Here is a 24,986-nt window from a genome sequence, read left to right on the forward strand (position 1 = left end):
CATTCTTTTTTAGGATTTCAAGTAGTTGGAAAGATAATCCACATTCATTTCTAATTACTAGTATTTAGAAATGACTAGTCGACAGGTTTTTTCTTGTCTTTTTTGTTGTTGATCTCGTGTGTGTGTGTGTGTGTGTGTGTGTGTGTGTGTGTGTCTGTGCCTCACCCCAGCCTCGTTGGCGGCCCGCAGTCGGAAGCTGTATGTGGCACCAGGTAGCAGGCTACCCACGGTGCACTGCAGCTCCGTCCCATGGTACACCTCTGCCGGCTCGGTGTCACCCTCGCTCATCTCCAGACTGAACACACACTCCTCACACACTCCCTCGGAGAGAGGGGAGTCTGGGGGGGGGGGGGGGGGGGGGGGGGGGCAGAGAGAGAGAGAGGGAGAGAGAGAGAGAGAGAGCAGAAGGAGATTATTTACTATTACACTGTGATCAGAAACCATATTCGGACTCATCTGTGTTGGCCCAGTGGATGTAATAATCGTAAAATCTTTCATAAATTAACTTAAGAGGACTTAGTTATGATTATGTGTAGTTTTAGATGATTGTATGCAGATGTTTCCAGCTCATTATGTCAGGTACATTTCTCTTCCTGCGGCATGGGATTCTTTTCTTTCTTTCTTTCTTTCTTTCTTTCTTTCTTTCTTTCTTTTATCAATCGATTCATTCTGGCTACGGTGAAGTGAAAGTAATGAATGAGGGAGGCAGTGGGGAAAACCCCGCTATGCATAATGCCTGACCTTCCACTCAAGCCAGTAATTGCAGCAGCGCTATCTGAGTGCAAGCTGATTAAGGCTGAGGCCAGCTGTACGAAACTGGTTAAAACAAGAGGTTCCTCAACTTTTCCGGCTGGGAGACTTTTGCCTGCCAACACATAACACAGCTAATCGGCAGCAATGGGCCGACATTAGGATAGTTAGGTCAGTTATTAGGCTGGGTTAGGCATTTAATGGGCTAAATTAGGGCTGAATTAGGCTGAAATATGGTTGATTTGGTTTGCACTAGAGTTGGCCAGGGAAACACACGAAGCAGCCAAAGGGAGATTTAGCTGCCTCACTCAAAAACAGCCAAAAGCTCTCTAGCAAATAAAACTACACAGTGTGTGTGTGTGTGTGTGTGTGTGTGTGTGTGTGTTGCGTACTTGTCTGCACTCACCCCATTCTAACTGCACCTCCTTGTGTTTGGCTTTACCCACAATCCTTGGCGGCTGGCAGGGCCCTGGTGGGACGCTTAACGTACGGACCGGAACGCTAACAGTACACTTCAGGAGCAGAGAGGAGCATGGGAAATGGAGTCAAATAACAAAGAACAGTCATTATAGATCAGTTTGATTATTAACTGGCTGAAATGTGAATTTAAGACAGGTGGGTGCTTTGGTGTTTATGTGTGTGCAGACTGTCCACTCCTAAGAGGAATTATTTTGAAAATGCTATGGCCATCAGGCACTGTGCGGTTGTATGTGTGTGTGTGTGTGTGTGTGTGTGTGTGTGTGTGTGTGTGTGTTTGTCTTACCGGGCTGTGTCCTCCGGTGCTGATGCTACACACACGTAGGCGGTAGGAGGTCCCAGGTGTCAGGCGCTCACACACACATTCTGTTGCCGGACCACTGTATGCTACCTCCCACTGGCTCGCTGTACACACACACACACACACACATACGCACAATACAAGACAGAGCAATTACACAACCGGTCACACACACGCAGGCATGCAAATCAACGTAAGCACATACACACATTCTCTGGCTGTTATTGCATGCTGCAATGGACCAAACTGTTTTCCCAGAAATTGAATCCCATTGACCCAATTAATATCTGTTCACCACTTTGTTTTGCTTGTTTTTTGTTCTGTTGATGTTTGTGTAGGCATAGGAAATGCAATATTCCGCCTGTGAAGTGGCACTCTTGTTATTTAAACACATGTCCTGTTTTCACCGCCACTCGAAAGACAATTTCACTGTACAGGGGACAATGTACTGTAATTATGTAATGTATATGCTCATATCATTAAGCTATTCTAACTACAGGTTAAGTTAAGTTCAACAGGAGTAAAGTAAACTTCCTGGCCCTGCACATCAAGGGGGCGACAGTTGGATGGAACTTATTTTCTTAAACTTCAACAACAACGCAAAAATCTGTTTCAGAGCAGTCAGGCCACACACATCCAGCCACCCACATATACACACTGTGTTAAGTAAAGCAAGTACAATGAAGAAAAAAAAAAACATATTGTATTTTTGCATATTGTACTAACACTGTTCTGTATCATTCCAAGATTCAGCATCCAGTACCATTTCATGGTGAAAAAAATAAGACCTCTTATTACTATATTTAAGATATTTTAATACCTTTTAAGGCATTAAATGTAAATAATTTAAGACTTTTCAGACATTTTACAGCACCTGCAATCACCCTGTTCTCGACTGTTTTCCAATAAATCATTAATTCACTCTTTGATGAAAGACACAGAAGAACATTTGGTTTCCTAAAGTGTAGACCGTTCCCTGATAAAGACCCAGCAGCGCTTTGTGTTGAATTGATGCTAATAGAGATTACGGAATTGCTCTTCTCAGGAGAGAGAGCGAGGGAAATGGACAGATAGACAGAATGAGTATGAGCAAGAAAGGAAGGACAGTACATTGTGTTTTACCGTGTTTTTTCAACGATAGCTAATGGACTTATAACAGGCACTTAAATGGGCAGAACATTAAAAATCAGTGGCGGAGAGATGGGTTGTAAGAGTACGAGAGAAGTAGGGACATTAGTGCGGGACAGATGAAAGAGAGAGGCAGGGAGAGGCGGCTGCTGGGTGCTAGTCGTACCTTCGGAGCATCCCTCTGAGATCTCCAGCAGGTAGGTGAGAACCTCTGAGCCCCCGTTGTCCTGGGGAGGATCTGGGGGAGGAGCAAATGGGTTGATTTTATTTTGGGTCAATATCTTACATACGCCATGGTGTCAGGAGAAGATGTCAAATGCCTAAAAACAACCCAGTTTATGTACCCCACAGTCATAAGTTGAGACAGATTTGTCATAACATTTATGATCCTCATCAATTCTGTAGCAATCACACTGTAAATCATTCAACCACCAGGGGGTGTGGCAGTTTATCTAGCGTGTATTTCCAGCCAAACAATCTGATTAGTGAGACACGTTCCAATCATGCTGATAATTCCCAGAAAAAACAAAAAGCAAACTGCTGCCAACTGTTGTGGTAACCAGGGAGCTGGTAAGTAATTGATCTGGTTTTCTCCATTTTGTTGTTCCTCTGTGTGCATACTACTTTGAAGACATCTTTTTAGACGGTAGACATGTTGTTAACTGTTGTATAAAAGCCATAATAACCCTTAGGATGTTTTTCCTGATATTATGGGAAGATGGGAACTGACTTATTGCATCACCGTTGTACCTGTAATTACAGTGAAGAACACCCTTGGGTATTACTGTAATAAATTTGTATCTACAGCAACAAGACTGTTTGTAAGTCGGTGACTGCATTATGTGACATAACAGTCACATAATGCAGGAACCCAGTATGGCTGTAATCATTTGAAACGCTCAGGATGTGGCTCATATAGAATATACTTTTTACTGCATTCACTGCATACCACAGAAAATTGTTTGGCATTTAAAAAAATTTTCATTCTTAGTCATCAGAAGACCCAAGCAATGATCTGACCACCAGCTGACTGAGAGGCACAGGATCTGTGTTACAATACGCCTTGTTAGTTTTACTTTACAGCATCTGAGAAAGGACAGGCTGCATCGACTCCTGCAATACTAATGCGGGATAGATGGACGATAAGAGACTGAACTGCTTCTAATGCTGCTACCACTGTGTGATGATAAGCAGAGTTGCATAGGCAGCAGTTTGTGAACGATTTTCCACACCTTAACACCTCTCATCGATACTTTTGTTCTGCAGCATGCTGCACTGTGCTAAATGAAAGTTGCTGCTGTATTTTAATTGGCTGTAACTGTAGGTTAGAGGATTTAAATGGTGGGCTCTCTATGTGGGTTCATTGCTAAACTATGTATGAACAATGAATATTGATAAATATAAATATTTAAGCAGCACTTCTGGTGGATTTTGAATGAGTGAACGAAGGACTGTTTGTGAATACATATGTTACCATTTGCATAAGCGCTGGTGTGTGCGTTTCTGTGCGTTCCAGTCTGAGCGTGCGTTTGTATATGCATGAATCTGAGTTTTATGCAGAATGTGTGTGTGTGTGTCTGTGTGTGTGTGTGTGTGTGTGTGTACCCCAGGTGACGGTGAATCCGTAGGGCGTAGCTGCGGTGACACAGGGTGTAGACGGGGGGCCTGGTTTGTCTGGACTGGTGGTGCACACCAACACTTCACTGGGACTGCTTTTCCCCTCCATGTTTGACGCTATCAGCTGCAGGAAGGGAGATGGAGGGAGGATTAAAGGGGGGAGAGAGGGTAGGACAAAAGAGGGAGGGAGAAAGGTAAGAGAAAGGAGACAGGGAGGGGCAGGAAGAGGGAGAGGGTGGCAGAGAGGTAAAGAGGATGGGAGGTAAAGAGACAGAAGGAGAGAGAGGAGGGCAGGTAAGAGAGAGAGAGAGAGAGAGAGAGAGAGAGAGAGAAGGGGGGAAGTGTATAGTGTGAGAGAAAGAAAAGACAAAGAGAATGTGGTAAAATGAGGAAGGAAAGGAGACAGAAATTATCAATCTATCAGGAAGTAAATGTGCGCCCTTTCAAAAAGTAACTGTCCTGATTAATTGAAGCCATTTAAATGTTCTGTTCCAAACTCATTACTCTCCTCTCCTTCACCTCTCGTGCTCTTGGCTTCTTCTCCTGTCTTCCTTTCTCTTTCCCTCTCATCTCTTATCATCCCCTGTCCTCTCCTCTCCTCTGCCTTGCTTTGTCTTCACAGTACTCCCTCCATTACCCCGTGTAATGGACAATCAATCTGCTTTGTTCTCAGGAGTTCCCAACAAATGACCAGCGCACAGGACACAGGTGTGTGTGTGGGAGTGTGTGTGTGTGTCTTAAAACATTTAGCATCTCACCTCTGATTCACTCTGACAGTGTGAGCGAGTGTGTGTTTGCATGCGTGCAAGAGTACATGTGAGGCTGGGATGATTTAGCATTGTTTGCGATGATTACTCCCCAATACACTGTTGATAACACACGCATGCACACACATACACACAAACATACAGATGTAAACCTCCTGTCCTGTCAGTACATTCTGTTTCACAGCATGCTCACAATATCAACAACTATCGCAGCTTTCAGTGGGGCCTAACAGCGTTCCCTAGTTGCTAAATGACTGGTGAATTGCCTGTGTTTCACTATTGGTTAAATTGCAGCCATTTCTCAGGTGGCAAATTGCTGTAATCCATGCTAGATTAATGGAGGTTGTATTGCCATTGAAAGACACCTGGATAAGTGGGTAACCTTGGAAACAAAAGGCTTTACTTTGCTACAGAAAGCCAACATGATTGGCTGGTGTTAGAGACAGTTATAAAAAAAAAAGAGGAAAAGAGACAGAAAAGATGACTCAACTGATTCACAAACGTACTCAAGTACACACCTGAGATCAAACAAAACTGGGTCAAACAGTATCTGCAATTAAGTCTTTTCAAAGTTTTACGGTTAAGTCTATTAGTGTTTAAGGTTAGGTTTGGTTTAACCTTCTCGGAGCACCAGATGGGTTTACCAATTGTATCAATATAATTTAGATAGTGTCAGATAAGTTACCAATCGCAGACAAGTATGCTAGATTGACTTTCAAATCATCAAAATGTTCTGTTTGTTATTGTATCGCCCAATGTGGCAAATCAAACCCATCTGGTACTCCAAGCAGCTTAAAACAAATAGAAATAAATATACTAAATACTACATGACCTACATGACCACACACACACACACACACACACACACACACACACACACACACACACACACACACAGAGGCAGACAGATATTCCCACATGCACACAGATATACGCAGCCCTCTCTTACCCTGAATTTATACTGTGTACTCCTCTTCAGGCCTTGTACAGTACAGGTCAAGTTTTCTCCAGTGTACTTTGGATGAAAGTCCGTTCCCTGTGGGAGACACACTGTCAGACCAACTGCTCTAGGAGTGAGTCTGTGTGTGTGTGTGTGTGTGTGTGTGTGTGTGTGTGTTTTTCTGTGTGTGTGTGTGTGTGTGTGTGTGTGTGTGTGTCTGTATTACAGGAGAATACCCATTGAGCCCATTTACTGCTATCTACATCTGGTTTACATTTCCTGCAATCATTTTGCAAAGCACAGCTTACATAATTCCATTTTTAACATTTACTTCTTGTTGCTTGTTTTTAAAATACAAAGACGCAAGATGACATTGATGTGACAATAAAGTTTGTAAGGCGACATTTGAGGGAGTATTTTCTGGTAGAGATATTTTTTTCCTGTGGGTGACAGGTGATTAACAGTAAGTAGAGTGTAATGTAATGCACGCACTGATATAAAAACAATCAACTCGGGAACAATGAAATAACAATAAAACAGGAGCTTAGACTAAACGAAATTAAGGCTTCATGTTTACTGTGATGGATTATTTAGCTGTGGAAGTTGTTTTTCATACTGTCCAAAAAGGAACGGCAGCTTTCGGCTTCGTCTGAAAATGAGCCATGATATCTACAATTGTGCCAACTGTGTGCAGACACCAGGAATAATGAGGAGAGGGGCAAGCTAAACCATTTGCATCAACTTAAATAAACCCTGGTATTATTATAAAGTGTGTGTGTGTGTGTGTGTGTGTGGCACTCACGCTGTTGTCCTCCTGGATCTCAAGTGTGTATTTGAGCTGCTCCTCGCTGGGGCTGCCCTCGGGACGCCCCCACTCCAGGGTCACCCAGGACACCCCCGCCCTCACCAGCCGCGGTGCCAGAGGCAGGGCAGGCAGGGTGCCCATGGTGTAGAACACCACCTCCGTACTGAAGCCACTGCACACACACACACACACACACACACACACACACACACACACACACACAGGTTCAGGGAGAAAAAAAGAGATGTTGGATGGTTGAATGTGATTTACATATAGCTGCAAACACAATGCATCTTACTGACTTTAACTCCAATTTTTAGTTTTTACTTAAAATGCAGATGCAATTTATTGGCTCAATATTCTTCGGATCATTGCTTTTTAGAGAGTGGGGGAGCAAGAGAAGAGGGAGAGCGGTGAGGGAAGAGAGAGGGTGTGCTTTATGCATTCGAAATTCAGCAGAGATGGCGAGAGGCAAATTTTAGAGAAGTGGAATGGAAGGAAAGAGAGAAGGGAGGAGGCAATGCAAATGCGAAAAAGGACACTGACATCAGTGTTCGCGCAGATGGGGAGGGGGGTGGTGGGGGCTCCCTGGGAAGAAGGTAAGTGGAAGAGAGTAAAGGGAGAGCTGTGTCGGAGGGAAAATGGGATATATAGCGTGTCAGAAGTCAGAAGAGAGAGGACAGGGGGGGAAAGGCTAATTTGCGAGAAGTTGCAGGAGGGAAAGGATTTGAATGTATGATCAGCAGCAGAGGTCTGCAGGGTGGCAAAAGACTGAAAGTAAGAGAAAAATGGCAGGTAACAGAAGGCGTGTGTGTGTGCCTGTGCGTGTGTGTGTGTGTGTGTGTGTGTTCTGAGGGATGCATTCAGGCCAGACGGCTCCTCTCCCCTCCCTCTCTCTCTCTCTCCCTCTCCCTCTCCCTCCATCACCTCCTCTCCTTTTCCTGTCACCCTAACGACCGCAGGGGAGATGCTCCTCGCCGTAATGACGAAGAAAGAGGAGACGAGAGGAGCGAGGAAATGGAGGGAAAATGAGAAAGACGGGAGTCATGTCACATTCAGACTAATAGCCGCAGATGGCACTGTGCGGGTTTGTGCGCGTCTGTCCGTCATCGTGGGCCGTGTGTGGATGAAAACGCATGTCATGAAGCCCTTGGTTTCTAAAAATATGGTTTGAGACCCTAAATTGTATCAAGAGCCAACATCTGGCGCCTCCTGATGTGAAAAACAGTGATATATTTTAATGAACCTGTGTTGTTATACAAGGGAATACGTTTCTCACATGGGTCCCTAACTGGAGAATGGTTAAGAACCTCTGCCCAACACTGTATTGTTTTCAACTGTGTGTGTGTGTGTGTGTGTGTGTGAGTGTAGCATAGTATGTATGCATATGTAATGTCACCTACCTGGTGCCTATGTCATTGTGTGCAGCCACTCTGAAGGTGTAGCCGCTGGCGGGGAACAGTCGTGTCAGCTTACAGTGTCTCTGGCTCCCAAAGTAACATTCTCTGAAAACACTGTTCTTCTTTCCCTGCAGAGGAGAGGAGAGGAGAGGGAGAGGGAGAGGAGAGGAGAGCAAAGGAGAGACAGAGAGGAGAGGAGAGACAGAGAGGAGAGGAGAGGAGAGGAGAGACAGAGGAGAGGAGAGGAGAGGAGAGGAGAGGAGAGGAGAGGAGAGGAGAGGAGAGGAGAGGAGAGGAGAGACAGAGGAGAGGAGAGGAGAGGAGAGACAGAGGAGAGGAGAGGAGAGGAGAGGAGAGGAGAGGAGAGGAGAGGAGAGGAGAGACAGAGGAGAGGAGAGGAGAGGAGAGACAGAGGAGAGGAGAGGAGAGGAGAGGAGGATAAGATTGATTGCAAAATAAATATTGAGTGAAAGGAATAAAATAGATCAAGGAAGAAGAGCGTGACAGAGGGAAAAACGGATGAATGCAGAGAGAGAAAGGGAGAATGAGAGGATGGACAGACATTGATTGGCAAAGGCCTAATTCACAGGCTCATTACCTCTTGTAGTCTGAGAAGAAGCCGAATGTTGACAACCTTTTAGTGAAGTCAGTGAGAAGTATAGCGTGACAGATGATGAAAAAGAGAGAGGAGAGAGAGAGAGAGAGAGAGACATACCTCATCCCACTCAAGCAGGTAGTTTGTGATTTTGGATCCGTTGTCGCCTGGAGGCTGTGAACGACGGCAGGCAGACGGAGCGAGGGAGACGGGAGACAACAGGCAGAGAGAGAGAGAGAGAGAGAGAGATGGACAGATTAGCCAAGGATAAAAGAGCGTGACACGGGGCAGGAGAAAATACCTGCCGTGTTTTTACGAGTGGCCTCATATCCTGTCTGGGTGACTGATGTCAGTCATTATCAGTGACACTTAGTGTGAGTGGATAAAAATGAGTGGAGCAGAAAAGGTCAGAGGAGACAGAGAGATGTGGCCTCAGGCGGCCTGCGGCGCCGCTGGAATGCGTCTCTGTCAGGTGCTGCAGGACTGATAAAGTCGAGCCGTTACATAAACAAGGAAAAACAAAACCTGTTCTGTTTACTTTCGTCAAAGAATTTCAGATTTTTGCCAAATAAATCACTGTCCTAATAAACTGTGATAACAAGCAACAGCGCTATCCCCTACAGCCCCATCAGATCCGGATCCTGAATCTTATTAGATCTACAGCTGAACAATTAATCAATTTTTTTTTTTTAATTGCAATATGAACTTCTGCAATTTCCAAATCACAGAGGCTGCAATTAATTGCTTAAGAGAGAGGAGCTTTTTTTTTTTTTTTTTTTTTTACAAAATCACTTTTCTTTAAACAAACAAAAGTTCTATGACAAGAAAAACTTGTGATGATATCAATCACAGTTTAAATTGCAATCGCAATATTCTGTCAAATAATCATAATCAGATTTTTTTTCAATATCGTTCAGCCCTAATTAGATTTCCTCATCATGATGGATTTCATTGCAAATATGTCATCAAAACATTAAAACATTAAAGCACTATGATATTTATTATTGTGAAAATGCTTCACACGGCATGTTCCAGATCAGGAGGTGTTGTTGAGAGTGTGTGAACGTGTGTGTGTGTGTTGTGTGTGTGTGTTGTGTGGGTGCCTGTACCTTCCACTGTAGGGTGAGGGTGCTCTTGGTGCGGTGGGAGAGTTTCGGGGGGAAGGGGACGTCCGGCACGCTGCTGTGTGTGGTGAACGAGCCCGCCTCCGAACACGAGCCTCTCACCGAGTTATACAGCGCCGACACCCTGAAACACACACACACACACACACACACACACACACACACACACACACACAAATATAGACACATGCAAACAAACAAAAAATATTAAACATTTGAAAGCATGAGAGCATTCAAACATTCAGCTTCTCAGTCGTGAAAGAAGTCCGTGAACTGGACAAAATCTGAGTATCAAAATAATAAACCTACTAACTTAACATAAAAACTAAGCATCATATAAATGAAAACAGAGATTACACACACACACACACTGGTGTACATTTGGCATAAAATAACATAAAATCACATAACATCCAGGCAGACAAGGATAAAAAGTTGAGTTCTTACCGTACGTGGTAGTCTGTCGCTGGCCTTAGGTCTTTCAGATTGTACTCCAACTCATCTCCACTGAAACACACACACACACAAACACAGACAAAACACAGGTCAGCCCATAATGCTTATTTACGGTGTCTTTGAGGTTGCATGTGTGTGTGTGTTGTCATCATAACACACATACTGTTGGCAGATCTTTATGTCCCGGTGCCCTGATTTCTAAAAATATGGGACTATGGGTAAGAAGCTTAAATGAATCATCGCCCCACTTCTGACAAGAATAGCAGTGTGTTTTAATAAGCCTGAGCTCCAAGACAAGACAATGTTAGAGTGTGTGTTTATATGTTTACAGTATCTTGAGGGTGCATTCTTTTAGCTTGAAGTGTGTTTGCTAACCTGTATATGAGGCGGTACTTTCCGTCTCGTCCCTTGTCTGAGAGAGAGACCTCGTAGGAGCAGGAGACGGGCATGCCGTTACTATGCCTGTTCACCAGCCCCGCCGGGGGGGCCCAGGACAGCCGCGCAGCCCGCGCCTGCACATTGGACACCTGGAGAGAGACACACACACACACACACACACACACAAACACACACACACACACACACACAAACAGACATGATATGTTAGATACAGTGACAAGAATGGTTCTCCACAAACCTCCCCTGATGTGCAGTGTAGCTTTTGGTTAGCAGTTGTACACATAGAGTAAATTTATATTTTTAGATGATTTTTTTGGGTTATTCTATTCTATTCTATTCTCTCAATGATGTTTGATCCAGCTTCTCTCTGTAACTGCTTCATTAGAGTGAGCGAGTGGAGTCATTCTGATTTGGCGTCTGTGTTCATTTAACATTGCGTGGGCATATGCTTGTGTTTTTGACTTGCTGTGTGTAGCCATGTTTGCATTTGACATTTCGTGTGTGTGTGTGTGTGTGTGTGTGCGCGCGGACACATATATCAGGGGAAAAGAATGTGTCATCTCCACCATTATTCCAGATTCAGACGCGCTTTCCGGCTCAGGTGCATCCATGCCGGGAATGAACGAGAAAATAAACGAGCTGCAAGACACACGGAAAGAGGGCTGCATGTTTGTGTGTTTAACTGTGTGTGTGTGTGTGTGTGTGTGTGTGTGTGTGTGTGTGTGTTTGTGTGCACGTGTGCGTGTTTGAACCGTGTGCGCCTGCAAGTGCGTGCATGTTTATTGGAGTTTTTGTTGCGGCACATGGGTGTGTGTGAGGCGATTTAGCGTGATTTAGCACAGTCTGCCGCCGTTCCAGACACCACATCCACTGAATAGTGGATGGATGTGCCCTGAGGGTTCTGCTAACCACAAGCATGCCTAGACTGTCTATGAGGAAGGGAGAGAGACAGACAGGAAAAGAAAGACAGAGACACTGGCTACAGATACACTTATCACTTCAACGAGAATTTTTGACGATAATGATTAGATTTTATGACATTACATCACTGCATCCACACGCCTGAAAAAGCCCGTTACACATCTTCAATGGCTGTATTTATTTAAATCTAAGTCCATTTAGACTTTCTCACATTCTCCCTATCCATCACTTTACACTGCACAGCTGTAGATGGATGGACAATGATGCCAAGGCTGCGTAGAATTCCAATCACAATATGAGATGACAACTTCCATATGGCAAAAATGTATTTTTTGTGCCTCTAAATTTCTCAACTAATGAGCCCTGAAACGATGATGATGATAAAAGTCACACTGAAAAAAGTGCAGCGGTAGCCAGACGGGCAAAGACAGAGAGAGTGTGAGAGGGAGAGGGAGAGAGAGAGAGAGAGAGAGAGAGAGAAAGAGAGAGAGAGAGAGAGAGAGAGAGAGAGAGAGAGATGGAAACCTGAAAGAAAAGGGCCAAGAGAATCAAGAAAAGGAGAGGGAAAAAAGAGGATGAGAAAGAGGACAGGGGACATTTTAATGTTTGTGGGTGTCTTGCTCTCTGACCCCGAGAGCCAGCCAGTTCATTATCTACACATGACTAGGCTGATAGACTTGCTGTGCCATTTGAGCCGAGGATTACGGAGGGGAGAAGCTGCATCCATCTTCGGTTTGCCTCATCTAAATACGTTCGCTGGCCCCCGAGGGAATTTATAACTGTCTGATTTAACCTTTCTCTCCCTCTCTCTCTCTCATATATCTATACAATGCTGCGACATACAGGCCATTTGAGGTGAAAGGGGGCTTAGCCAAGTCTTTCTTCAGCCCAAGTCGTATAAAGAGTAAAATCAAGTAGAGGGAGAGCTTATCAGCAAAGTACTCCTTTCCCTTTTTACTTACTCTCTCGCTCCCCCCACTCTCAGTTCATTTCAGCTGAATTCAATGTGCTTTATTGGCGCGACAGTTAACAATACTGCCAAAGGATTGAGTTATAAGATTGACATTTTTACATGAAAAGCTCTCTCTCGCTTGGCTTCTCCCCCTCTCTCATATACCTCTACTCTGCCTCTGCACTTCCTACTGTATCTGTATGGTAAATAGCTACATCCATCTTCATGAAGTCGCTGGTGCAGGGAGAAGTGAAAACGCTGTTGGACTTGCCCTTCTTTCCCCTCCTTCTCTATCTAGACGTATACCTGCCTCGTACATACACAAACATTGTAAGGTGAAGGGAAATTGAGGCCGATACATCACATCTACAGTCTATAACACATAAACAGCAAACACTGACACAAGGAAAACTCATAAGTGACTTGTTCTTTCCTTCCCTCCCTGCCTCCCCGCCTCCCCCTCTCATAGATTCTACTTCTTCTCCTCTTATTTCTCAGACTGTGCCGCTGATAAAACCACTGTGTCAGAATAGAAGCCATTAGAGGTGAGGAGAGCAGAGGTCAACAGCTATATCCACCTCTTGCCTCCTCCTTATCAACACAATCAGCAGCACCTGGAGCGCTTCAAACTCTTGACTAACCTCCTCTTTCTGTTTTCTTCCCTTCCCTCCCTGCCTCCTCTCTCTCTGTCCGTCTCAACCCCTCGCTATAACCCGACAGATATCAAACGGTCCAATCACACCGAGCCACAGACCGTGCTGATTTAAGCAGGACTGAGCCATTCCTCTCCAGCAAAACCACGTCTGCAAAAGCCCCCCAGCTCAGACATCCACACTCCCCTTGGAAATGACAAATAAAACAAGCTGTTAGTCTGTTCACACATATTACACTGTTTGAGCTCAGAGCAGCACAGTGGGAAGCGGCCAGGCTGGATGTGATGTGGATGAGCAGATGCTGCCCTCATGTGGCCAGGGCGAGGAGTGCGAACATAATGATTTACTCTCCCTATGATGGTCACTAGGGGCTGAAAATGAGAGATATACTCTGTACACAAGTCACTAAACACAGGTTTTTCAGTGTAAGCATTGATTTTTTATGTCATTCACAGAGGCAGGATGGAAATACGGGAAGGGGAAAAAAATCGAATTCTTTTTTTGCCAACTAAGCCTCTGCATCAGACAGAGAGGTGATTGATGATGGCTATGATTGTGTTGGCTATGGTTGTGTGTGTGTGTGTGTGTGTGTGTGTGTGTGTGTGTGTGTGTGTGTGTGTGAGAGAGAGAGAGAGAGAGAGCGAGAGAGAGAGAGAGAGAGAGGTATGCATACCAACCTGTGGTTTGTCAATTGTAGACAGCATGTCTTGAACCCGCTTCCCCTCTGAGTCATGATCTGAGGAGACAGAGAGAGAGAGAGAGAGAGAGAGAGAAAGAGAGAGAAACAGAGAGACAGAGAGAGAGAGAGACAGAGAGAGAGAAACAGAGGGAGAGAGAGAGAGAGAGTCATTATTAGAAGTCACCAACAGGAGGCACATTTTTGGAAGAGAAGAGAAACACCTTAGGGGAAGAACAGAGAGGGGACACTGAGGCCATCTGTACCACCTCTTGGGTGAAACTTGCTATACAAATATAATTTGCATACTGTGTGTGCAATTCCTGGATTTCTATAATCAACTCCGATTCCCGACTCTTGCATTTAGTCAAAAAGAAAACTCAGAACCTCAGACCAAACTTTCAAAACAGATGCAAATTAGTGATTTTGGCAGAGATGCTGAGAACTGGGCTGATGATTGACGAGGAGAGGGTTTTCAGCTCCCACAAGACTTGTTATTGTGATATCTAGAATCTATAGCTGATTATTTTTGCTAGGTCAGCCAAGGTTTGCATCCAGATTTGCAAATTGTGGGGTCCAGGAGTCAACTATAATGCATTTTGACCCCCAAACCAGAAAGATTAAAGTTGACCCTGTTCTCATATGCGTGGGATTCGACTAATTCTGAGCCTGTAATTCTGCCTGTCTGTGACAAAATTCTATCCTACTAGTAATTCTTAATAAGCTGTCATCTTTGGAAAAAAAACACCCAGAAATAGCCCGAAATAGGGTAAAAATTGGCTAAAATAGTGAGTTATCTCATGGTGTGTGATGCAACATCATTTTCTCCACCAAACTCTCATCTCATCTCATCAAATCATGATGAGCACATTTATGGGTACAGCTCTTGGAAAAAAAACATCATAAATTATCCAGAGTTGCACAGAAAAGGATTAGTCATGAATTCCTGACTTAGAGCAAGTAATCCGCGGATTGCCAAAAATAATGACTCATATCCACAGTGACTATTCTGTTCTGTTTATAGAAAGAATTGATAATAATCTGAGTCATTCGTTCATAGAAACTATTACCTTAATCATTATGTAGCATTTTTTTGAATCAAATGTTCCTTCACCTGCAAATCATTGTAAGTATCCACAGAAGGACCTTATGTCAGTAGCATTGTCACTATATTGAATATATTGCTATAGTGAATGTCTTGCTCTGCAGTGCACTGCTGCTGCTTGTATTTCCAAAACTTTTATCAACTTGCATCTCCAAAAACTCCATAAACTAAGAAAAACAATCTTACTTTCAGACTGAGAGCATGCCTTTTCTTAAAGTGATAATCCACAAGATTAAAATTTGTTTGTTTCTTTTACTCTGGCTTCATCTCTGGTGCTATGCGCTCATTGCTGATCACTTCTTAATCAAACAGTGTGTCCAGTACTGAGATGCCTTTTCCTTGGATTTCCTGTTGATGAATTTTGAGTTTCTGTTCAGCCATGGTGGCTATCGCTGTTCATGCTAAGTATCAGGCTCTTCTTTATTTATTCCAAAGAAACCGCTGTTGCTGCTGCCAAAAGCACAAAACGCATCACTTCTTGTTCGGCAGATTTTCCTGAGAAAGACCTACCAGACTGTGTGTTTAGAGGAGCAAATATAAAAGCTTTCATGGACTGAGGACAGGCTGAATCACTATTGTGTTATATCAATAGAGGTGATAGCGATTACAGATTGTTACTTTAAATTATACAGTTGGATTTATCTGATACTAAGGTCATGAGACGTATTCAGCACTAAATTGTTGCCATGATGGGGCGCACTGGTGTCTGGTCCAGTGGTACGGCATGTCTAAGGATGATTTAGTGGTGGCTGGAGGGGTAGAGAATTGGGGCTGTTGGGAGCGTGTGTGTGTGTGTGTGTGTGTGGGTAATGGAAGTCTTCCCCCCGTGTGATCCCCAAAGCAGAGATTTTTCCGACCAGAGGAGGCCTGCTTTCTCCATCTGAGTCTGACCACTGTAAATCACACAGGATGTGTGTGTGTGTGTGTGTGTGTGTGACTGTAGAAGGGTCAGTCATACAGGACCTCTATGAAACCCAGTCTGTTTGATGAGTGTGTTACTGAGAAGCAGGACTGAGGTCTGTAACACACACACTCATATGCCAGCATCAAATAGGCATTCACACACACACACACACACACACACACACACACACACACACACACACACACACACACACACACACACACAAACACAAATACGCACACATATACACACACAGTATACTTGTGTACAAAGCAGTCTTGTGTCTCTAAGAGTACACTGTATACTTAGAGCAAGTGATGAATGAGAGATTGTGTGTGTGTGTGTGTGTGTGTGTGTGTGTGTGTGTGTGTGTGTGTGTGTGTGTGTGTGTGTGCGTGTGTGTGTGAGTGTGTGGCTAAGTCCCTCTGACAGGTTCTGTGAAGGAGAGGGCCTTACTGTGCCTGGGGGTACACTTATGAGTCATGGCAACAGTGATGTCATGGAAGCACAACCTCAAGTTGACCTCTGTGTGTGTGCGTGTCTGATAGACAGAATAAGAGAGTGAGAGAAAGAGAGAGAGGGAAAGAGAGTGTGAGTGCGTGTGGGTGCGTGTGTGTGTGTGTGTGTAAATCCCAGTGTCAGGTTACAGCGGTTTGGTGACGGGTGATGTGGAGAGGGGAGTTAAGCTACTGTGTGTGTGCGTGCGAGCGTGCATGTGTGTGTGTGTGTGTGTGTGTGTGTGTGTGTGTGTGTGTGTGTGTGTGTGTGTGTGTGTGTGTGTGTGTGTGTTGGGGCGGTGACTGTAGAGTTCAACAGGTGAAATGCACATTCTCCATCACTGCTAGACACATTGGCTCATTACGGCACTCTGTCTCACACACACACACACACACACACACATTTCCCCTCTTACCTATTTGGACAAAAGTGGACTTCTCTCTTTTATGGAATAAATGCAGTCAGGATCGCGGCTCCAGGACTGAGCGGCTCTGTCAGCTGCGGGGCCGACCCGGCTTATTCCACCCATCCATCACAGTTGGGTGAAAAAGGACAATATTGCTTGTTTAATGCTGCAGTCCTGTAGCTACTTGTCTGGTGCAGCGAACGCGGCTAAAGCAGGGAGAGGTGGAATTCCATTACAGCACCGCTCCATCCGTCACGTTCAGCAAACAGCAGATGTTAATAGTCAAACAGTCTGCACGGCTCACCAACCGCGTTTCTGTATTAGCGGGCAAAGGAGTGAATTTAAACCTGTATCCTGAAGCTGTAAATATAATATATTCATGTTAAATGTGGGGAAAATGGGAAAGTTCTTCCCTTTCAAGAGTCTAAATGTATGCCCACAGTTGATATACTCAGAAAATATGAATGTATAATATGTATTTAGGCTTTAATTTTGTCGCTGCTTTTCAAGGACTGGATCGGGACCCAAAGGTGGGCTATGGGAAGGTTCAAATTTTATTTCAAATAATCTTGGAGAAATAATATTCCTAAAGCTAATGGCTATAGACATTATATTGCCCAAGTATATATTTCCAGCCCTTACAACATAAAGTAGGCTGAATGAGACAGGCTAGACGGTTAGTGCCATGATAATGTGTTCAACTACAAAATACGACTACAAAATAACCCACAAATTCAGTTTGGGTCAAAAGAAGAAAATAAAATAATCAGAAAGTTTACGCCGCCGGTAATAAAGTTTGAAATCTCACTTATCTCACTGCTGAGTGCTGTGACGAGCTGCGGCTGAGCAGCTGCTGAAGTGTTTAATATAGAGAATGACCACAAACTGCAACAGAAACACTCAATCTCTTCCCAATTTAACTACTTAACACACACACACGCACGCACACACACACACAAGAGAGCTCTGTCCTCACTGTCCCTCATCTCTTCTCGTTTCTGTTTATGTGCTGCCCACGCACCCTCACTTCCTCTCCTCGTCTGACCTCACATCCTGTCTGTGTCTGACCGTCTGTGTTTGATTATTGAGGACAGCCAGACGGAGCGAGGGAGCACAACGGACAGCAGGAAAAAGAGAGGAATGAGGAATGGGGGGGGGGGGGAGAGGAGGAGACAGCGGGCTGAGCCAAAACCAGGCGAGAGGGGGATTTAGAGGAAGAAAGAGAGGCACTGAAGGACAGACCGGAGAGAGAGGAGAGGGGAGGGAGAGAGAGAGAGAGAGAGAGAGAGAGAGAAAGAAAGAGAGGAGTCTGGGTAAGAGATTAGGTACAAAAACACAAGGAAATTGAGAGACGGAGAGCGAGCCAGGGATCAACAGAGAGGAGGAGAAAGGGAGGGATGAAAGGAGAGCGGGAGGACAGGAGGGCAGGAGGGCAGGAGGGCTGAGGAGGATGTGAGGCGATGATTACACAACCTTGCGTGACATCATCAGTAGGCGCAGAGCAGATGAGCACCATGGATCTCAATGTAGTAGTAGTTATAGTACTAGAGTGGACGTCATTGTTCACTAATGTGGGCCAGCTTTCCCAAAAGGCATCGAAAAAAAAAAAAAACATTAGAAGTCTATCTTTATCCCACTGTTAGTCAGTGGAACAAAGTGCTGCTTAGTGCTTTTGGGAAACACACACATATGCAAGCACACACACACACACACACACACACACACACACACACACACACACACACACACACACAAATGCTAAGTGCATTTGCAAATGTTTCTCCATCCGTCCCATTCCTTCCTCCCCACTTCTCTGTCCTCCTCTGCCACACAAAAACATGGGCATGTTTACGACGATGACTTTTTTTTTTTTTTCCTCGCCGCACACCTACACACTTCCAATTAATGGTGTCACTTGCAAATAGAGCCGTCGTAAAAAAAAAAAATGAGCCATTACATCGGGTGAGGAGGCTGCATTCCTCCGGCATGACGGCCTGCGGCTCTGAGTCCCCGTCTGTCTGCGCTGGGACAGAAAAAGACTTTTAAGGCCTGGGGAAAAAAATGCGAAAAATGCGCCGACGACTGCCCACCCAGCCCCCACTCCACACAAATACAGGGCCACAGGGTGTGTGTGTGTGTGTGTGTGTGTGTGTGTGTGTGTGTGTGTGTGTCGCCCCGGAGGAACAAAGTGATAAAGGATACCCATCTCCAAAAGCCTCTAATCAAAGAGAACAAAGCAAACTGAGGGACACTCAGCTGGAAGGTAAGTGGGGAAGAGAGAGATATAGAGAGATGAGAGGGAAAAGAGGGAGAGGGAGGACAGACGGAGAGGACAAAGAGAGGGAGGGAGGGAGGGAGGGAGGTGAGGACAGAGATAAGTGGAGCGGGGACAGAGCAGAGAAGGAGGGAGGAGAGGAAAGAGGAAAAGAGGGAGAAGAGAGAGAGAGAGAGAGAGAGAGAGAGAGAGAGGGCACAGACCTTGGATTCCACAGTATTATCATCTGCTGCATAGTGAGCATTCCATCTGTTCAACAGCTGGGCTACACACACACACATATACACACACACACACACACACACACACACACACACGGCGGAGTGGTTGTTGGGACCTGCCTGAAATTGTGGTTGTCATGGTGAAGGTTTGGTTCTCATGGTCAGAGGCCTGTTCGTTTATAAAGGGGATTAGAGAGAGAGAGAGAGAGAGAGAGAGAGGGAGAGAGAGAGACAGATAGAGAGACAGAGACAGAGACAGAGATGGAGAGAGGGAGAAATAGAGAGAAAGAGAAAGAAATGGAAAGAGGAGAAGAGGGCAGGGGAAAGATAAACCGAGTGAGTGTCAAACCCTAACAGATGCAGAGAAGCGTCTGAGAGAAAGAGTGAAAGAAATGGACAGGCAGACTGAGAGAGAGACAGAGACATAGAGAGGCAGAGAGAGAGAGAGAGAGAGAGAGAGAGAGAGAGAGAGAGAGAGACGGGAAGAGGAGAGATGGGTGTCTCGGCTGCCAAGCGACACAAGAACTCTTTCCACTTTTCCAGGAAGTTTATGAGTGTGCGTACATGTGTATGGCTGCGTTTGCATATGTGTGTGTGTGTGTGTGTGTGTGTGTGTGTGTGTGTGTGTGTGTGTGGTGTGTGTGTGTACAGTACAGCGGCCTGGCCAGTGAGAGTGAGGGATTCTGGGGAGATGAGTTTCCCAGAACCCTGACCCCATCTGACCCTGCTCAGCCCAGAATGTCTTGACAGACTGATTGCAGGCTGGTAGGAGAAGACGACAAATTCACAGTCGGATAGACGTGGAGGTAAGAGACATGCAGGTAGACAGACAGACATGCAGACAGACAGAGAGACAGACATGCAGACAGACAGACAGACATGTAGACACACAGACAGACAGAGAGAGAGACAGAGAGACAGGCAGACAGACAGACAGACAGACAGAGAGATATAGAGGTAAGAGACATGGAGGTAAGAGACATGGAGGTAAGAGACATGGAGGTAGACAGACAGACAGACAGACAGACAGACAGACAGGCAGAGAGACAGACAGACATAGAGACAGACAGACAGACAGGCAGAGAGACAGACAGACAGAGAGACAGAGAGACAGACAGAGAGACAGGCAGACAGACAGACAGACAGAGAGACATGGAGGAAAGAGACATGGAGGTAAGAGACATGGAGGTAAGAGACATGCAGGTAGACAGACAGACAGACAGACAGACAGACAGACAGACAGACAGGCAGAGAGACAGACAGACAGAGAGACAGAGAGACAGACAGAGAGACAGGCAGACAGACAGACAGACAGAGAGACATGGAGGAAAGAGACATGGAGGTAAGAGACATGGAGGTAAGAGACATGCAGGTAGACAGACAGACAGACAGGCAGAGAGACAGACAGACAGACAGACAGACAGACAGACAGACAGACAGACAGACAGAGAGACAGACAGGCAGATAGACAGGCAGATAGACAGACAGGCAGACAGGCAGACAGACAGGCAGACAGGCAGACAATCTCCTTCCCAGACAGGTGGACTATTTTCTACAATTACTATCACATAAAAGTACTACAGAGTTTAAATGTCCTGCGTGTGGAATTTTTTAAAGATCGTTACGTCATTGTCAAATTAATTGAAATACCTTGGTATAATTATGTGAACAAATGAGACCCTGGTTGAGGACGAATGGCAGCCTCTACCTCGCAGCTGTTAGTGCCAGCGCTGGTTTGTCTCAAAATGAAGACCACATTTCCCATAAACCCTGTTGCTTCCTTTCGCGAAGGGAATGTTGCTTTTTCAGCCAAAGGTTTTCTCTTTCACTGTATACTGAAGAAGATAAACATGTTGGAAATGATTTTCTTTTCCATAGGCCTTATTCCAGCATCCGTCTCTGAAAAGAAAACTCTGAAAGCTTTTTGCTCTGTTTACGCTGGAAGAGCAGCTCCCCGCTTACTGTTTTGTGTCGTAAAGCAATCCAGCAGATATAAATCCGACCCTGTGGCACGCCATGTAAAATGCGTATATTCTCAGCTACCCTCTCGTTTGTTTATGGTAATCATACTGATTTCTCAAAATGAATACAGTAATGATTTATCGGTGTACACGTAGCACCTTTAAATCCATTCAAAATCCTTTAACTCCACACAAATGCCTTGAGTGTTTGATTCAGGCTGCAGCACGCCCCAGATGGTCGGGGTTTTTGCATTTCTTTTACTCAATTTCTTCATTTGTATCAGTCAAACTCAATTTCACTCCGATGAAACAGCTGAAGAGATTTAAAACATTATGTAACCCGGGTTCTGGTTAATACAGGCCGGTCTGCTGCTGTATAGAGTTTGATAGAGTGGTGAATTCATCACATGCATCACAAGGGTCACTCAGCTGTATGTGGAAATGTCTGGTGTAGTCATTGTGATTGGCGACAACAACCCCCACCTCTAATCCCGCTAGTACTGTTACAGGATATCAGCGGGAAAGACATTCCTCTGCTGGTAAAGCCATCCCTTGTTCTCTCTCTCTCTCTCTCTTCCTTTTCTGTCTTTCTTTCTTCCCCTCTTTAGTCTTTATTTCTCTCTCTCTCCCAAACTTCTTTCTCCCCCTCTTTTGCTGTCCTATTTCTGTCTTCTTTCCTCTTCTACTTTGCCTTTTATCTCTTTTTCTTCTTCTTCCTCCTCTCTACCTTTTCCTATTGTAATCTCTCTCTAACACCCCCCCCACCACCACCCTTCCTCCCCCATCTTGCTCTACAATCATAGCCGTATTTGGGTTTGTGGGAAGGGGGATTTGGGTGTGGGCTGGGGGGGGGGGGGTGAGATTATCGCCATGGCGATCCATGCCAAAACAGTCCAGAAAGGGAAGGGTGGGAGCGTGTTCACACTTCCAGGACTGTTACTACGGTTACGGGTGGAGGAGGGGGTTGGATGTTAAAATGGGGGCTGAGTCATGACATGGTCAAAGGTCACGTGAGCTAACGAGGATAACATCACCAAAACATTACAGAGCTTTGTGTTTTTAAAAGCCTCCTCGTACCAGCGTCATTGTTCTAAAAGTGTCATTTCACTGGAAGCGGGAGTTTATTAGTAGGAAACTCTGTCAGCCAGAAGAAATTACATAAACTGTACTACTGCTGCTCCACACCCTAGACAGAGACGGAGGACAAAACCCAGGAGTCACTGAATGAGACTAAATATCATCAACAGTTAATAGTTAATACTCTGCTGAGCTGTCCACCCAAAAGAGTTATGGATCTGAAAAATATCCCCCCTATCTCTCTCCTTAGCTTTTATTTGATTTCTTTTCCTCGTATTTCTTGCTTACATGACCATTCCTTGGTCACAGGACTGTTTTCAGGGCTCTAATGCTCTGACCCTTGTGCTATTTGCTATTGGTCAATAGTATAACAATGAAATCACCGAGGCAAAACCCTTAGTGTCACAACATTTATAGACAGATTGCTTTAGAGTTTCAGAATACTTGCACAGTGAGATCTGTCAACAATCAAGATTTGCCAATGTCTTTTTTTTCGACTCTACACGGATAAACATGGATTACAAAAAACGTGTCTCTGCAGTTGTCTTACCACAACAGCAAACCTCCTGTTATGTCAGTGACCCTTCCTCCCATCTCCTTCACACCCCGCTCAACAGAGCCAACATGGTGGACACAGCAGTCAGAGGGCACATCTGGTTCCTCCAGAATTCACAGCACTCGGCAACGACATAGAACCAAGATGGAGGGGCTGGTCCATCTGTTTCTGCTGAAATCCCAGTTTCTCTCAAAGTGAGAGACAGGATCTGCGGTGGTGATGATGCAGAGCCAAGATGGAGGAACAGTGGGGACGGGGCCCACATCTGTTTCTGCTCAGCGAGCGGCTCAGTTCTGAGGAAAAGGCCTGTAGAGCTGGCTTTACTGGGGAACAGACACTCTGCTAGCCAAGTCAGCCTGCTGCCTTACTGGCACTGGGCATTTGCCACACACACACACACACCGAGCAAGGGCATCAAGGGCAAAGCGTGGGCGGGTGTGTGTGTGTGTGTGTGTGTGTGTGTGTGTGTGTGGTATTCTGGGTTGGACCATGCTTCGATGCGTTGGGCCAAGCAGCAACTTTGTCGGAATGTCTGTACTTACTCTCTCTAACTCTCTCTCTCTCTCTCTTTCTCTTTCTTTCTATCTATCTCTCGCTTCTCTGTGATCTTGGACTCACAGCTCTAGTTCAGCTCCTTCTCTTTAATTTATCTCTATCCTCTCTTCTGTCCTTCAATTCCTACTTTTCTCCCTTCACCCCCCCCCGCCACAACCTCTGGACCCTCATGCTCTGATTGTTTTACAGGAAGCCCAGTCACGGGTTGTGTGTGTGTGTGTGTGTGTGTGTGTGTGTAGGTGTGTGTGTGTGTGTGTGTTGCATGTGTTGTGTGTGTTGCGTGGTAGATCTAGCTGACTCAGCCTGATCTCCAGCCCTGTACTGAGACCCTGGTAGACCAAAACAGACTGACAACATGCTGACATGACCTGTCTGTCATGTGTGTTTGCGTGTGTGCGTGTGTGTGTGCGTGTGTGTGTGTGTGTATGCACATACAGAGCTGTGCAGTCCCCCTCACTGCGGTGCAGTAAAACATTGCCTCCTCTATGAGTGTGTGTTTTGTGTTTGCAGATGTCCAGACTTGCAGTCTATGGGTGCATGTGTGCAAGTTTAAATGTGTTTTGAGTGTTTGAGCGGTGATACTAACTTGATCAAAGCACTCAGCGAGGTTTGTTTGAGCACACCTTGCCATAATGTTGTCACCCAATTCGACTAAACCCCGTTCACCTGGCCCAGATGGAATATTCCCCTGATCTAACACCATGCTGGGAAGGACTAAACCAAAATTTAAAGGCAGGGTAAATTTAAAGAAGTGTTTGACAGTTACAATGAGGGAGGAGATGAATTTATGTGTCTCTGGGTAGGTTTATCTGTCATCGCCTCCACAGATAGTCCTGTGTGTTTGCATGTGTGTGTGTGTGTGTGTGTGTGGGTGTGTGTATGTGAGATGGCGCACTCTGCTTTTTAATAACTGGGACATGTGTCTGACGTGTCAAAAGACATAAGTCATTAAGAGGCACAGTACAACAGGTGAGTGTGTGTGCGAGCATATGCCTTTGCATGTGTGCATTTCTGTATGTGTGTGTGTGTGTGTGTCAGTGTGTGTGTGTGTGTGTGTGTGTGTCAGTGTGCGATAAGGCTGAGCTGTGGTGTCTAAATCTCGGAGCTCAAAGGTTCCCTTCATCCCAAGCAGGACTCTACAGGTATGTGGCTCCCTCCTCCCCCTCTCTCCCCCCTGTGGCTCAGCCTTCACCAACAAGGCCGGTATTGTAGGGAGGGTAAAACGATAGCGCTCGGGGACGGGTTCAGCTATGTGGTTACCCAGACAACCCCTCTTACCCCCTCCCCTCCTTCACCACCTCCATCTCTCCACCATCCCCCGCTACCCCTTCACCTCAGTGAGGCAGCATTCATCCATTCATCTTTTTTTTTTTTTTTTTTTTTTTGGGGGAAGACTTTCTGTGAGAAGAAAAGGGGAGAGAGAAATGTGAGGTGTGTTTTCTCTGGCCTGGGTGAATGCAAAGGGCC

General features: G+C 45.3%; 1 protein-coding gene across 1 annotated transcript in view; it reads right to left on the minus strand.

Annotated features, from left to right (window-relative positions):
- Positions 1–165: 165 nt before the first annotated feature.
- Positions 166–24,986, minus strand: part of LOC139651686 (fibronectin type III domain-containing protein 3B-like) — a gene marked incomplete at its 3' end in the record, with an annotated part of 54,424 nt that continues 29,603 nt past the window's right edge. Inside the window, exons 7-19 of the mRNA XM_071528702.1 lie at positions 13,963–14,021; positions 10,736–10,887; positions 10,352–10,411; positions 9,890–10,028; positions 8,901–8,954; positions 8,189–8,313; positions 6,783–6,957; positions 5,990–6,076; positions 4,262–4,397; positions 2,823–2,894; positions 1,514–1,632; positions 1,157–1,262; positions 166–338 (exon numbers count right to left, since the gene is read on the minus strand). Of these exons, the coding sequence (XP_071384803.1) occupies positions 166–338; positions 1,157–1,262; positions 1,514–1,632; positions 2,823–2,894; positions 4,262–4,397; positions 5,990–6,076; positions 6,783–6,957; positions 8,189–8,313; positions 8,901–8,954; positions 9,890–10,028; positions 10,352–10,411; positions 10,736–10,887; positions 13,963–14,021 (1,457 nt within the window). The remainder of the gene's footprint in view (positions 339–1,156; positions 1,263–1,513; positions 1,633–2,822; positions 2,895–4,261; positions 4,398–5,989; positions 6,077–6,782; positions 6,958–8,188; positions 8,314–8,900; positions 8,955–9,889; positions 10,029–10,351; positions 10,412–10,735; positions 10,888–13,962; positions 14,022–24,986) is intronic.

The sequence above is a fragment of the Centroberyx affinis genome, unplaced genomic scaffold, assembly GCF_046629955.1.
Source record: "Centroberyx affinis isolate AG114_WGS23_722 - 3 ecotype Tasmania unplaced genomic scaffold, CSIRO-AGI_Caff_v1 ptg001705l_1, whole genome shotgun sequence".
NCBI classification, from domain to species: domain Eukaryota; kingdom Metazoa; phylum Chordata; class Actinopteri; order Beryciformes; family Berycidae; genus Centroberyx; species Centroberyx affinis.